Source organism: Ptychodera flava, chromosome 2 (assembly GCF_041260155.1).
Source record: "Ptychodera flava strain L36383 chromosome 2, AS_Pfla_20210202, whole genome shotgun sequence".
Lineage (NCBI taxonomy): Eukaryota > Metazoa > Hemichordata > Enteropneusta > Ptychoderidae > Ptychodera > Ptychodera flava.
In genome coordinates, this window is record NC_091929.1 from 27,256,454 (window position 1) to 27,273,418 (window position 16,965).

Sequence of the window (16,965 nt, forward strand, 5' to 3'; positions counted from 1 at the left end):
TCAGCTAGACCAATGAAAATGCGACGGGCAGGGCATGCTAATATAATCTTGAGTATATGTCCATTGCTATGCAGGTACTTAAAAAAACCTGCTATACATCGAATATAAATGGTGTTAAGTTATCATATATTAACTGTGAACTTTCAGTAATTGGGAAAACACAGTCATGTGTTCCACTTCATTACTCCCTTTTGTTTGGTACTGAAATTTATGAGCATTTATTCCAAAAATGAATCATCTAATTAGCACCTACCCGATCGAAGAAACAGTATATATGTAACAGGGTGTACAGGCGTTTGGCATTCCTGGCAGGACTGTGCCAAAAGCTTGGTTGCAATGAAGTTGCTATCCGTGATCATCGTTGCGTTGGCTTTTTCAACGGCCAGTGCAATTCCAGGTATGTAGGATTGGTATCTTGGACGAGCCTTGTAGAAAGGCAGTAGAAATAATTCGGCTGAAGTTTACCATATTTCAGTTCAAAATCTTCATTGCAAATTGCTGCTAAAATTGTTAGAATACATGTCTTGTTTTACATTTTACGGGAGTTAAATTAATCATTCCTGAAACTTCGGCGTTTTGTCATGCAATTACGAAAATTGAGTGAGTTTATCCCCTTTGTGTTTTTAAAACATACGGAAACAACTTAACCGCAGTCTTGGTTTGAGCAATCGCCTCCGGCTTGATTTATTTTTTTCAGGTGATTTCTTTGTTTGGTTTATAAGACTGTAGAAAGAAATTACACAAATTTATAGTAGATGAAAGGTGTGTGTCCCTTAATCGTCACTTCAATACGGTACTATAGAGGGGGAGAATGAAGGACATATTATTCATAAACGCAGTTTGATTTCCCTTTTTGAGGTTAGATACCGATTAGCAGCGTTTACTAACGCTATGTCGAAATCCGTTCTGACGATTTCTTTTCTGTGAGATTACTTGTTGGATTACTTGTTGTTTCTTTGCATTTGAACAAATGCCACATGGTACACATTTATTCTTCATTTTATAATCGGTCCTTTCGACGTTAATGATTACGTTCTTTTGCAGTCAATATTGCCATTATGAAAGATATCATGGGACCTGGAATCGACCACAGAAGTGCAAACGACGGTGACGTCAATACTTGTCGTATGTCACCAAAAGTGAAGGACTCTTATCTCAAGATAGATCTTAAAAAACAGTACGACATCAAAACTGTAAAACTTTTGTTGAACCCGGATGCTCCTCGTAAGTACTTTGTTAGTATGCGACTCGATAATGGAAGACCTAAATATTTCATAAAGAAATATTTCAATCATTCTTTCGAAATCAAGGGCTCACCGTGCAAATTTTGGTATCAGTGAAAAGAATCACCAAAGATTTACCGATATTCCAAATTAAAAATGGCCGTCGCTCCTGTGTTAACTCTATGGTGATAAATAAAATGTTGATTTTTGAAAAAATAAGACGGTGATTTTTTTTCTTTCACGAAGAGCTATAAAATGAGCTCCTACAAGTGGTAGATCAGAAAACAATTATGAAATTTGAGCGTCAGAATATGTGTTTCGAGATGCATTCTATCACAGGGAAAAGGAGTCAGTCCCCTGGGGTGGGGGAGGGGTATTGGGGTTCTTTGTGCATCGGTTTATTCATAGACCTCTATTTTCTCGAGGGTCTATGGTTTATTTTACTTTTACCTTATTTTATTAATTTTGACTGTGATATTTCAAATAAAGATTTTGACTCCAAACCGCCTGACCTATTTCTTTATACGTGCGGGACGGCTGTCATGTTGACGCAATCAATTAATCCGCTGATACGGACAGCAAGTTGGCAAAGTTTGCGGAACAATTAAAGTGGTATACACACAGGTTAGAGAGGAGATAAGGACTTGTATGTAATAAAGAAAGCAGTCAGGCGGTTTGGAATCGAAATCTTTATTTGAAATATCACAGTCAAAATTAATAAAATTGCCTGTAGTAATGAAAAAAGAAAGTCAGACGGTTTGGAGTCGAAATCTTTACATAGAATATCACAGTCAAAATTGATACAATAAAATAAAGTAATGAAACAAAACATGGACCCTCGAGAAAAACGAGAGTTTATGGATATACCATTGCACAAAGAACTCCAAATACCCCTCCCCACTCCAGGGGACTGACTCTTTTTCTCTGTGATTCTATCTTAATAAGGTTTGGGAATGATTTATAGCCTGCTGCGCGTAAAATGTGATTTTGAGCCAGCTTATTAAATGCATTTTTTACCGTGATATTTTGAGAAAAAACCCAAACGTATTTAATCTGTAGAGTTAAGTCAGTGCTAAGTGCCATTGTTCTTATTTAAATATTGGGTAATTTTCTGGACACTTGTTCTAGTTCTAAACTTTGTGTAGTGAAACCTGATTTTCCTTCTTTTTTGAAAAAGAGTTTGGTTGAAAAAGGTTCTGACAGACTGAAATTTAAGACTTTCACTTTCGAGACAAGAAATAAATAAAAATATGGAATCGTTGACACATATTTATGCTTTGATACTAAAGGCCCTTTAGGTTTCACTGTTCGCCTGCCTTTGACTTGTTTTCCTTTATAAAGGTAATTACGAGGACACTGTTATTCGAGCTGGAAACAAACGCAATTGGAAGGACAACCCTATTTGTGCTCGGATCAACCTAAGACCAGCTCCTCTCGTTGTCGAAAGAGCCTGCGAAGTGAAAGCTAGATACGTTATCATACAGAAAATGGGAAAGAAAAAGAGGACAGTTTCAGGGCTGTGTGAATTTCAAATATTCACCGATGGTGAGTTAAACAAGTCGTAATGTCAACTTTTCCCGGCATTCACGATCATAGTCAATGCTATAAAATATACTTGGTCTCATAAAAAAAAACGTGACGAAAGCCAGGCACATTCATTTGATAGATAGAGGTATAACATGTTGTCAATCACTTTCTTCAAACAAAACCAATGATGAAACAAACGGTAGGCACACCAATTTCACTGCGCAATTAAATTATGACTTCCTTTAATATGCACGGTGTTTTTAATAAAGATGCTCCCCAAATCGAAAGCTTTGGCTAAATGTTACCTAAAATACTAATTATTTCTATTGCGTCCTATATAATTGAGCAGATGGGACAACAAAACCTATTATTGAGCCACCACCGCCGCCACCACCAGCCACTACAGCACTGCCAACACCGCCACCGCCCCCGGCTAAAACTCCAGCACCTCCAACAGTCGCCCCCATTGTCACAACTGCAGCTCCTGTGGTTGGTATGTATGATGATTTCTTTTTGTATGTATGTATGTATGTATGTATGTATGTATGTATGTATGTATGTATGTATGTATGTATGTATGTGTGTGTGTGTGTATGTACGTATGTACGTATGTATGTATGTATGTAAATACCTTTGAAATGTTTTATTCGAATTCGTAAAGCAACAAAATCATGAACGAGTTACGACGCTACAGCTTGCAGTGTACTCCTTGTTTTTCCTAATCCGCTGACAAATTCATTTTGTAAAATGGTAAATTCGGCATATTTGACGTCTTGGGACCTGTATAATTCTTCGACATAAACTGACTGGTACGGGTATTATATCCACTGTGCATTCATAGATATCGCACAGCTGCTTGCTCTATGCTCTCGGCTGTTCATACTCGACGAAGTTTGAAATCGAACGCTGGCATGGCGTGAATATTTTTACCCGATTTTGGCGGCGTCCTAACTTTCACGCAGGGATGAGATTATGTATCAAAACACGAAAACACACCCATTTTACACAACCCAACCTATGTTTTACATCCACCATAATTTTAAACCAAAAATAAATCATCTTCTAATTGTGAAAACCTGTTTCGACATCGTAACATTAAAATTGTTCGCTTTAAAAGTGCTCCATAAACCATCCTTTGAAGTGGAATTGCCCAATAGCGGAATAATATCACGAAGTGATGCAGTTGTAATCACTCCTTAGCAACCAACTTTTTATAAGTACAGCCAGAAGCAAGTAAGGTCGATTTCAGTTGATTTCGTCGCTAATTTCGGTACGTCTGTAGGAAAATACGATGGTTTAAATCGGGCTCGAACCAACAACGCACGGTACCCAATCGCCTAGCGCACAAACAAAACCGCTTGGCCAAATCCCAACTCTCAAAAAGATTGGTTCAATAACCGAGCTAAGGATGTTACAATTCTGACTGCGCCCTCTCCACTCGCCGTAGAGTTCGTGAAGCACTCACGCTAGTACACACACTCTCATACATCTCACACAAACTTTATCGAAGCGAAGCAATCAATACAACGCTTAAACTAGGCGAAGGATAGCCTCGGGGACAATTCTGTCTACCAGCAGAACTATCAACCCAGGGTAGAGAATACCATGGTTTCAATCGGGATCGAACCCACTACGCACGGTACCAAATCACCTAGCACAGACGCCACAGACAAAACAGTCATAACCAAAGCATGCATGATAAAGGGGTTATTACACGAAGTTTGGGCGATGCCGCGTCGTTTTCTCGTGATGTGTCCGCATTTTGACTAGTTGCTGCGAAACTCGTCAAAATACGTATAGTATGTATGTATGTATGTATGTATGTATGTATGTATGTATGTATGTATGTATGCATGCATATATGCATGCATGTATGTATGTATGTATGTATGTATGTATGTATGTATGTATGTATGTATGTATGTATGTATGTATGTTTGTATGCATGCATGCATGCATGCATGCATGCATGCATGCATGTATGTATGTATGTATGTATGTATGTATGTATGTATGTATGTATGTATGTATGTATGTATGTATGTATGTATGTATGTATGTAGATATGTATGTATGTATGTATGTATGTATGTATGTATGTATGTATGTATGTATGTCTGGGTGTGTGTATGTGTGTATGTATATATGATGATTTCTTTTTGTATGTATGTATGTATGTATGTATGTATGTATGTATGTATGTATGTATGTATGTATGTATGTATGTATGTATGTATGTATGTATGTATGTATGTATGTATGTATGTATGTATGTATGTATGTATGTATGTATGAATGTATGTATGTATGTACAGTGTGGAGAAATGAAGGCGTACTCGACCAATTTCTTCAATCTTCAAACGATCTTTATTAATAAAACCGACGTTTCGGCAATACACAGATTGCCTTCCTCAGGGTAAAAACTAATAGATAAAAGCGGATAAAGTAGAACGTGTCAAAGGAAGGTGGAACGACTACAGGAAAGTAAAATCATGATGACAAATCCTCACAAAGACTAAAAAAGGCGATAAAAATACAGTACTCAGAATAAAACACTGGAATGATGTAAAATACAGGAATAAAAATGAGAATGTGAAAATCAACATAGGTAAAATGGAGAAGGGGCTCTACTAACCAAGATCGTGTGAGATCTGGATGTGTATGTGTGTATGTATATATGATTTCTTTTTGTATGTATGTATGTATGTATGTATGTATGTATGTATGTATGTATGTATGTATGTATGTATGTATGTATGTATGTATGTATGTATGTATGTATGTATGTATGTATGTATGTATGTATGTACGTACGTATGAATGCATGCATGCATGCATGTATTTTGACATTTGTGGATTGATTTAATTATATATGCAATCATTTATATTAATTTTGTAATTAGTTAAATGCAAACGTGATTTCCTAATATCTTAATACTGATCTGTAATGCAAATTTTATATTTTTTACAGAAAAGACAGCCATTCCAACAACATTGGGTAGGTGTATTTAGGAAAGTCTGTTTACAGTTTTAAGCAATTATGTATTTCAATTTTATTTGTCAGTAATAATTAAATATACTATATTTGATCAGTGTGATAAAAAATTTGCAGCAGTGATTAAATGATCACGTTCCTCATCATGGCTTTTGATGCAGAGTATCCTTATACAGATCTTTGCAATAAAGGGAAATGAATGTTGTACTCAATGTGTCGAAATTCCTGTATTTACATTAATATCACCGATTTTTTGCAGAAAGACAATAGCATATAACAATATATAACAGTGATAAATATTTTTGTATATGAATTACTGTTTAATAAAATATTATTAATATTGCAGAATTTGTAGGTTAACAATAGGGGGCTATGTGAAAGCATATACGAAATTAAGGCTTGAAAAGTGGAGTGAATGCTATTCTCCTTGACAGCTGGAGAAGATGTCCTTTCATGATCTATTTAGAATATTTATTATGATACATCACGCTATGCATGGTATTACTTAAAGGGTATTACACAAGATACAACCTGTTATTTCCGTATTAAGTAACCCGAAATATCCATGTTACTCAAAGCCCTTCAAACATTACTTCGACGACATCGCTTCGCAGGCGACGAGCGGCAGCCATTTTGCTTAAGTTGTTTACCATCAAAACTGAAAACGTAGTTGGGGAACACTCTTAAACCGACGATGTTTATCTTGCATATCTAGACGTTTACCGTCACGTTGAAATGCCACTGCTGATATTTTACGGTAAACGTCACTAGATAGGATAAAGCGATGTGGGCATGGGTATATGATCATGTTAATACTCGCCCTCATCACCTTTGTAGGTAAACATCCATGTAGCGACTTCATCTACAGCCAAATTATTCTATGTTTAGGCATTGATAGTTTTGTTAATTCCATTTTTTGGTACAATGCAATATACGCCCACGTCTCTGAGCGGAACATGGCAAATTGTACACGGGATACCCTGAACAAAAATTCCTCAAATTCTACATATCTGAACAGGATACATGCGCGCCTGTGTACAAAGAAATCCCTCACTAGTAGAGAAAGCAACTATCACTTACTTGCTGCTCACTGATGTCTTCTTGAACTTTGTTCATATTAACTTGCAAATGCTTATTACCGTTAAATTTCAATTCTTTAAAGCATGCGAGTTTCCAGACTTCATATCCAACTTAGCTCAGGGCAAATCCGTCAGCCAGAGTTCCACCAAATCTGGAGGTGATGCCGAGAGAGCAGTCGATGGGAATAAAGATAGCGATTTAAAATCTGGCCAATCATGCACATGGACTAACAAGGAGTTCCAGCCTTGGTGGAAGGTGGATCTTGGCGAGGTTCGCGATGTCTACAACGTTGTCATCACAAATCGTATGGATTGTTGCTGTAAGTCAATTTTTCTAATGTCGTAAAGGTTTTTTCGAAAATTGTAGCGTTTCAAACATCTGACAATTTTGGGTGCTCAAGATATCGTATGAAATTATTTTCAAATAATAGATCAAGTCTTCATTTTCTCCTCTAACTAATGGTTCAGTGTTTCAAAAAGTTGTAAACAATACATGTCCAATGGAGCTGGTAATATTTCACCTCGAATGGAATTTGATAATGGACAAATTTTGATGTCATACTGTGAAAATAGAAATTATACTTTGAACTTGGTCTTTTGCCAGAGATCCATATATCTTTCTTTCACGGATTTGATTGTGTTTGCACTGACACAAGTTCAGCCACAAGTTTCAAACAAAGCATTGACACAAAACATAGGCAAAACCGATTTTTGAAAGGTTATGTAAATTACCTGTCACGTGATAGTTATTTATACAATGCTGACACTGTGGTTACCTAAATGTACCCCTATATATAGGTTTTTAAAAATGTTTAATTTACGGGGATGAGCGTATTAACCACCAAAGAATTGCTAGATTAAAAGGTGAACTTCTTGTCTTTGAACCTTAATAACATTTACGTCATTTTAACATCTCTTACAGTCTTCCGTATCAAGAATGCCGAGGTACGCGTTGGTGACAGCCCTAATCACGAAGAGAACTCAGTGTGTGGTGGTATGGTGCTGGGAAAGAGAGCCAGACAGGAAACCATTAGGGTTACCTGTGGATGCGAAGTTCCAATGAAGGGAAGATATGTCAGCATTCAGTTGATTGACAAAACGCAGATCTTGCATTTGTGCGAAGTTGAAGTTATGGGAGCATAATATGTGAATTTACTGTCAAATTGACAATAAATGATATTATAATTCAAATTTATTTCTTCAATATATTCAATTTACTTGTTATTCCTTTAAAATTAGAAGAAATAACTGTCAGAGAACTTATCAAATAAAGTGAATATATTCATTAAGGGACATTAACCATCAACCTTATTCTGGCACTTATATGGTGACTTTATCATATAGATTCATCCTAGTAACGTTTAGAGTAATTTCATGGTAAAAGTCAAGCTATGCACGATAAACGTCAACTATTTCGGAGTGTTCCCGAACTACATTTGCAGTTTGTTGGTAAACAACGTAAACAAACAAAATGGCTGCCACTCTCCGCCTGCGAAGCGATGTTTGCCGACGTAAAAAATTGAAGGGCTTTGAGGAACACGGATACGGATACGGTTGCTAAATACGGAAATAGCATGTTGAATCTTGTATGTTTTCCCGTGTCTTTTCTGTTAAAGATCTTGTATTTTTTGACTAGCAAACATTCTGTGATTCGCACTGCGCCGGTACGGTCTACCGAACGTGTAGCGAGGGTGTGGCGTGACGTCGATGTCGCGCGCACGACAACTGTTGACATTGCAACTCTCAGTGTAGGCAAACAAAATGGCGGCCCCTCTCCGTGCCGTACGACGATCGAGCGCGATCGAAATCAATCAGGAGAGATTTAAAGCAGAGGGCACTTTTGATCGGTTACGATTGTAATAGCATATTGCACCTACAAAGGTTCCTCAAATATGATGATTTTTGTATCCCGGTGTCTTTCTCCTTGGTTTTATTGAGATAGGGAGGACTTGCAACGATGTCGCGCGTGATGTTGACTTCTTCGTACAATTAATGAATGAAGCCTGTTCACATTAATATCCCGATATTTATACGCAGGGCCTAATAAAGTAAAGCCTCAAAATTTAAGGTTTTTCGTAATATTAATAAAATTCTGAGCACGGGTATATGATAAATCGGTTATTTAAGCAATAAGGCACACTCAGCGACGGTATACCACGATATTTTGACCAGTTCACGACATATATGCACGAGCAATAGCGAGTGCATATATGAAGTGAACTGGTCAAAATCGAGTGCTATTATATCATAAAAGTATATTGAAATTCTGGCGTGGAACGTCCAAAACGGATTTTTGATAAAGCAGAGAGCTCGTGCGTGTGCCAGCCGTGATACGTAGTCGATACCAAGGTTCTTTTCGCATCTTGACCAATCAGGTCGCTGTATTTGCACCATCATGCTATGATATAATACCTAATATCGCCTGTTCCTTGTGCCTTATTAGCATTAGTGCCATTTGTGCTGCTTCAGACACGAGACTTCGTCTCGCACAAATAACACTCATGCTGATACGACACAGGAACAGGCAATATAAGTATGCATTTACGGTTGTCTCGCATTTGACCACCAAACTTTTTTGAAGCAATATTTGTTAACATAAATGACATGAAACCCTCTCATACCATATATTGTCCAAAAGTAGAGAATATAGAGTTTAGTATGGTAGCAATAGTTTACTTAAACCCCCAAGTTTGGTATAAATGATAAAAATAAGTTGAAGTGAAAAACGTGAAATTAAAACCGCGTCGAAAGATTGACATTCAAACAAATGATAAAAATCATGATAAGTAAAATTGCAATGACTTCAATTCAAAATTTGAGAATTTTTGGCCAATCAAAATCGTCAATTTGTTATGTGGTGTTTCAAAAAACATAATGTAAAAAATTTCAAAACATTTGACCTAGCTTGAGTAGAGTTTTTTTTTGAAATGTTAAATAAGTTAGAAAACAGAAGAAGTAAATCGGGTGATTGGCATACATGCGCCTAAATTTGCATTTTTTTCTCGTCTAACTTACGACTGCTTGTCGTGCTCAAAATTGTACCCACCAATATTTACATGTTGGGTTAAAAAATTCATAAACATTTAACCAGAATCTCTTAAAAGATAATTTTGAGAAAAATACGTTGTGTTATGTGCAACGTGACCTTAAAATGATAACCAGCCGACTTCTGTAAAGATCTGATCAAACTGGTTCACACACTAGGCAAGATTAAATGGTAAAAATAAAACTTAATGCTAAATGTAATGCGTATAGCGGAATTTCACATTACTTGGTAAGTTCCCTGACTAATTAAATCTCTTTGTGGTGTTACGGTCTTGTTTCAAATGACGTTAAATAAAATGCCAGTATTCAATAGTGTTTGCGTTTTCTTGGTGTCGTCGCTTGCTTGATGCAAAATGATCATTGTTCTGTTCGTCGACAAATCAGACTGGATTATCATGAGAAAACAACCGTGTACACCTTATACTCTTTATCAATCATGGCAGTCTATGACTGCACTTTTAAAACGTCACTATTAACAGGTTGCACATATGAATCCGTCAGGTTATAGTGGTTATAGACAAGGGCTACTTCCTGAAGCAAACATCCTACTTTAGTCTGTTGAATAATAATGAGGAATTATAGTAGGTATAAACCAACATGAGACTTCCTTGGATAGTTGTGTCTTATGTAAAAAGAGGTAAAACATTTGATGAATTGTTTCTAGACTATAGCTACACTGTAACTGGATGTTTTCTTGCAGCTCAATAGAGAGCCAGTAATGCTGACTTTTGACGACGTTTTCATGTACTTTGCATATCAATTGCAACTTCTAATTCTACTCCTCCCCTAAGAATGTTGAAACACCCGCCGTAGCTGGTCAACTTAGCTTCTATATGTGGAAAATGCATTGTTATTGTTTACATTATGAATTATAGCCCGGACAAGAAGTCACTTATCAACAATAACAATGCAGTTTGAAGAGGTACAGTCTGAGTTGACAACTTGCGTTCGGGAGTAGAACAGAGGATTATGGTTTACGTTCAAAACAAAAATTGTTGAAAAGTTATCAAAAGTTGGCATTACTGGCCCTTTCAGGATATCATATGGCATTCGATAGGCCATGGAAGAGGCAAAAACAGCTTATAATACTTCAATCTATGATTGCTTCGACTCTCTGTGGAATCACATACTTTAATTTAGGAAGTGAAGTGAGTGCATGCTGAATACTTATGAGTATAAATGACAGTGAATGTGTCTGATAAATTAATGACACACCAAGCCTATTCTGCATAAATGGACTGAAATAGCTCGATATATGCGGTTTCTACATAAAGCATGAACTTTGACCTGTAGGTGCGAGTGGTCTCTGATCATATACTGAGTCGAAAATTTACGAATTTTCCAAATATCCTACACGTATTAAAGGCAACTCAAAGAATATTCCGGCTTATCGGTAGGGAGGATCTCGGAAAATAAATCGCTTGCTCTGTCGGTACACTCGAGTTCTTTGCAATGATTCGGCTACATACACTGAGGACGATAGTAATGAAAGTGGTAAAGTCAGCGGCAGAATAGGAACTCTGCTTTAGTCAATAGCATATATAAGGTCACAAATCCTGTCGACAAGGTGATAAATAATCTTGAAAAAAGTCTGGGAAATAAAAACATAAAGATTAAAAGGATGAGAATTATGTTAGCAATGATGATAGAGTTTAAAAAGAGAAACATCAACGGTAACAACAATATGAAAATGAAAAAAAAAAACAGTGAAAATAAAAGGTATATAAAAGTAACCAATAAATAATTAATTCACAATCCTTCGGATAAAATGGTTTTGTTATGATTATAGAGATGTTGAGGTACGAGTTCGTTGAAGACAATACTTTAGAGATTGTTTGTGGCGTTATGGTGCTTTGAAAGAGCGTTAAGTTAGAATTCATCAAATTATTTTTCGCTTGGCTTACATTGTGTAAGCTTTGTGCATGGATTAACAGCCACAAGGCATAAATGATGACCTTATTTTTGTCTTTCTACTTTTTGACGCAAATGCAACATAATTTATGTGCAGTGTATGTGACATGGTCTCGCAAATGTTGTGAAAAGCACTGATACAGTCATTTAATCCTCGCTTGTCTACTTTGAACGCTCCTCACCAAAGTTAGCAATACGTTGAAAAGATAGTGCACTTCAAGGGTCATTTGCTGCAAGATGCGAGGTTGTTAAGTATTTATTTATGCAAGTTATATATGAATGAGCATTGTTTGGGTATTAGAATTGTATGGTAGTGATTTCTTAGCAATATTCATGTACCTCGCATCTTGTATGGTATTCAAAAGTAAAGGTCATCGCTGTTTATACAACAGACAGACAATTGTTTTTAGTGGTCGCATTGCTCACAGAAGCTTATTGGCGTAACATGTAATATTGAGTACTTCTGATTGACATTAGAACTAAAGTTATCTGAAACGGTTAGACAACGCCCACGCAGCCAATTCACTACCTTGCAAACATAAATATGTGATGTCTCATAAAGGCGTCGTCAAATTTTGAATTTAGCCACAGAATGCTTTACATGGTCTTTCGCGGAATCTTTCCTTGCTCGAATGCCATCGTTCGATTCTCTTAGTCTGTCTGTAATGTGTACGTGTGATGCTGGACTAAAATCAGCAAAATGGTACATGATGACCATAAAAATTAAGGTGGAATCGCAACAACAGGTCAACATTAATTGTCAGTCACTGCAGGAATAAACTTTACAATATCTAGCGATCGAATTCTATTTATATCAGACCAACCTTGTTTTAATTAGTACACTAGGTGAGCAGGTGTTACCGATGTTGATCAAATGCCTTTTACTATAATTCACATATTTGAATCATACATGTACTTAATGAGCACAATTGTTTGCCAGACCGGCGTGTGGCTCCGTGTACGCAATTTTTGTCCGACAAGATGGTGTTATACTGCTTTTGACATGAGGAAAGACTTCCGCTTAATCGACGTTTTCGTAATTAGGCAAGAAAAAACTACAATTTTAATTATCTTCAAACATGTTTTCCTCCGAGCGTTACCTCCGTGCTCCAAAGAAGCCCCAAACTAAAGTAGGATTCGCCTATGGGGGCAGATATTTTGACTCTAAATTTATCAATTACTTTTCTGTCCTCCCACTCGTCGGGACTAATTTTAAAGACCCTGTTGAGTAATGCATATTTTCATCGTAACAGCCTTTTGGAAATCGAAAATTGGCTTCCCCCCATAGAGATAACACGGGAAATGCTGCGATTTTAAATTTCAAATATCAGTAAATGTTAGGTCGTTCGTTTCTCTACTTCCAAACTTTACACAGTGACCCCAGATTAATATTTTTGATTTGGGAGGAGCATGGTTGAATGTCATTCAAAAAAAATGAGCAAAAATTGAAATCTTATATTGTCGAGGGGCATTCTATCTTAAACTAATTTCAGGCATGGCGGTGGGGCTCGGGTTGGGGTTAATCGGCAATATATACCATTATATAGGGTCAGATAATAAATTTACAATTCTCTCGGTCGTCTTTCTGGTTGTGTGGATGTTGCAAGCCGTCCCTGCGCAAGTCAAATGTGCCAGCCAATTTGATGTAGCATAATCCGAATTGGCGAAATACACGCCCGGGGCTGTATACTTAATCACTTATCATTGTGCACCAAATACACAGACGAACGGATTTATGAAAATACACCGTGAAAAGTGTCGAAGAGTATATTTAAGCGTTGCCGAGACAGACACGCAAATGGCAGGAAATTATTTTTAAACCTGTATTCTGCACATAAGGGAACAGGTGTGAAACGTGTTCACTTCATTAAACATGAATTTCGTCATTAATATTTTTCACATGAGGTCAGTAATGATGAATGGTACGGAACTGCATATAATATATGTCAACAAACATAGAATCTTCCATTTATTTCTTTATGGTGATAAATACGGCTGAAATAAGGCTCCTTGTGTTTGTATGTCTCGCGGGTATTATGTCTGCATCTGAGCAGAGAATGGTACTAAGAGCTTCATTGTGCAATTTCCCCTCTTACATCAGCACAGGACCTACTCCCAAATCAACTATCCCGTTAAAGTGACTTACATTATAACATTCTGATCTATCCGACATAGGTAAAACAAACCCACCACCGCCGCCACCACCACCTCCACCGGCAAACACTCCTGCTCCCAATGTCGTTAAGACATGTATGTATATTCCCATGTTATATTATCGATGTAGGGCTGAGTACATATGTATGTCTTTACGATTTTCAGTATTTCTGCCTCTCTGTCAGACTGTCTTACCGTGTCTGTCTATTCATCTGCATGTATATCAGTCTGACTATTTATGCGTCTGTCTGTCTGTCTGTGTGTGTGTCTGTCTGTGTCTGTCTGTCTCTATCTGTCTGTCTGTCTGTCTGTCTGTCTGTCTGTCTGTATGTATGTATGTATGTATGTATGTATGTATGTATGAATATATGTATGTGTATGTATGTATGTATGTATGTATGTATGTATGTATGTATGTATGTATGTATGTATGTATGTATGTATGTATGTATGTATGTATGTATCCCGTTCTATTACTTTAATGACTCGAAATTTCACGTACTAGCGGACAGCACTCAAATAATATAATTTCCGCAATATTAAAAAATGATCAAGTACTATTAGACGCAGCGATTCCGAGGATTTTTTTATTTTTCATGGCCTTACACTATTGTGTGGTCAAGAATGGAATTATTCTTTACTAAGTTTACGTCGATTGACATCCAAACAAATTTATTTTTCAGCTTGTGAGTTACCAGAGGCTTTAATAAATTTGGCTGAAGGCAAATCGGCACGTCAAAGTTCAACAAAATGCAAGTCCGAGTTGGGAGCGGAAAAGGCCGTCGATGGGAATAAAGACAGTGATCTACGAAATGGTGCATCTTGTACGAAGACAGAACGAGAGTTCCAACCATGGTGGCAGGTGGATCTAGAATCGTCACATGACATCTACAGTGTTGTGATAACGAACCGCCAAGACTGTTGCTGTAAGGTTTCCTTGTTTTTTTTTGTTACCCGTACATCATGACAAACAGAATAATAAATATAATTATCATAAGTTCGTGGTTATTTATGTGACGATTATGCTAATTATGCTGAAGATATGATGATCGATACCATCATCATGACGATAGTTGTCGTCGTCGTAGCCGTCGTCGTCGCCATTATCATGATCTTCATCATCATCATCATCGTCATCACGATATTAATTAGCGTTATCGTATTCTCTATTATTATTATAATAAAAAATTATGTCATCAAGATGATATTTTTCTCAATGTTATACAAATTTGAAAGCCAAATATGCACTAATTTACTACCATTTAAAATTCCTAAAGCCATGTTTGTTCATGATGGCGCGCTTCTATTAAAATGAGGTCTTATAATACTGTAATATATCTTCCGAAAGTGCATAGCTATCTGTTGGTATTTCTAGCGTCCAATCAAGCATAGGTAATAGATAAATAGATAGATCAATAGATAGATAGATAGATAGATAGATAGATAGATAGACAGACAGACAGACAGACAGACAGACAGAGAGACAGACAGACAGACAGACAGATAGATAGATAGATAGATAGATAGATAGATAGATAGATAGATAGATAGATAGATAGATAGATAGATAGATAGATAGATAGATAGATAGATAGATAATATTATATAAATAACACATAGGAAAGGTCGATTGAACTTAGCAGAGATGTTATTCATGGTATAATGTAACGATCATAATTTTTTCACAGCCTTCCGAATAGAAAATGCTGAAGTGCGTATTGGCAACAGGGAGAAAATAACTGACAATGCTGTATGTGGTGAAATCGTTAATGAGGAACTAGCTGGATCGGAAATAATCACCATAACCTGTGGCTGCGAAGTTCCCATGTCAGGAAGATATGTCAGCATTCAGTTGGTTGAAAAGACACAGGTCTTGCATCTTTGCGAAGTGGAAGTTATGGGCATTTAATATGTTAACATGGTGTAGACGAATGAGTAACCTACTAATAGGCTAATAATATTCAAAGCCCCTGTAGCTGTATCTCTTGAAATTTGTCGACCTATAAAAGGCTTTCTTTTTTCTCTTTTTTTTAATTCTACATATTTAAAGGATATAGTCTTTCACCACTGAAAAATTGGACAGGTAAATTTAAATTTTAATCGTTATTTTGATTTCCCGCCTTTTTTAAAAATTGGTAATATTACAAAGAAAACAAGGCATATGGTGTTCCAGTGGAGAACATTCAGCACTATGCATTATATTTTTGACTACTCTGTTGTTTCTGTGAAGATTCCTTTGACCATATATGCTCTGCTTACTGTGTTTTTGCTTTATTTTCAGAAGGGCGCCATTTTATGTTTGGGCAAACATTAATTATTTATCTTGCTCAAAATTGAACATGTAGTCCCAGTGGACAGTTTATTCTACCTGTATAAAGACCCCTCAATGAGTACATACCCATGAACTTGTTTTAGTTTGGAAGTAAAATCACAAAAATAATGCTGAAAGATACAGCTATCGGGCCTTTAATATTAATGATAAATAAGCAGACTGCGAATTATGTGAACTGCTTTTCCGGTGATCGATGCAACGGCCTATTCGACATATTCTCTGTATGACATAAAAGGACCGAGAGCGAGCGGATAAAATTGTAGTTTTCTACTCTTATCATGTCTACTCATATCATGTCTATAAAAGCTATAAACGTATGTACAATCTATGCCGTATCTATATTTGTCTTGTTTGGTAATTGATTATTACCCTGGTTCCATTTTAATGGGGGCGCTTTTCATTAAAAAGGCAATGCGATGCTACGGCACAGTGCACTCTCTGTCCCAGTAGTAATTATGGTCGCATTATAGCATTGTTCCTTCGCCTGAGTCGGACCGTTGAATGCGCTTATTCCAAATTCTTTCACCGTTCTGTAAAATATGTTGAATTTTCACTGTTTTAGAGATGTTTTTCCATTGAGTTGTTTCAAATGTTATTTCGCACATACTTACGTTTGCTGTTTCTAATATCTGGCAAAAAGTGCTTTAAAAGAAAATGGCGCCAAGTCGAAATTCCACGCCATGTCACGACACTGCATGA

General features: G+C 36.7%; 1 protein-coding gene across 2 annotated transcripts; it reads left to right on the forward strand.

Annotated features, from left to right (window-relative positions):
- The first annotated feature begins 214 nt into the window (after positions 1–214).
- Positions 215–16,594, forward strand: LOC139118322 (uncharacterized). Of its 2 annotated transcripts, XM_070681582.1 has the most exons (8): positions 215–397; positions 1,045–1,224; positions 2,565–2,768; positions 3,100–3,243; positions 5,722–5,748; positions 13,956–14,030; positions 14,618–14,860; positions 15,623–16,594. In XM_070681582.1, exons 1-8 carry the CDS (start codon positions 337–339, stop codon positions 15,841–15,843), a joined length of 1,155 nt encoding a protein of 384 aa, XP_070537683.1. In that variant the 5' UTR covers positions 215–336; the 3' UTR covers positions 15,844–16,594. The 2 variants fall into 2 exon arrangements, with proteins under 2 accessions (XP_070537683.1, XP_070537692.1); XM_070681591.1 differs by lacking the exons at positions 13,956–14,030; positions 14,618–14,860; positions 15,623–16,594 and adding exons at positions 6,908–7,144; positions 7,747–8,130 and having other exon boundaries at positions 238–397.
- Positions 16,595–16,965: the final 371 nt, after the last annotated feature.

What these genes read in the sequence shown, in the direction of transcription:
- LOC139118322 (XM_070681582.1), top strand. Translation starts at nt 337, where the DNA reads ATGAAGTTGCTATCCGTGATCATCGTTGCGTTGGCTTTTTCAACGGCC. An exon ending in AACGGCCAGTGCAATTCCAG is followed by an intron (nt 398 to 1,044) that starts GTATGTAGGATT and finishes GTTCTTTTGCAG; the next exon opens with TCAATATTGCCATTATGAAA. An exon ending in GAACCGCCAAGACTGTTGCT is followed by an intron (nt 14,861 to 15,622) that starts GTAAGGTTTCCT and finishes ATTTTTTCACAG; the next exon opens with CCTTCCGAATAGAAAATGCT.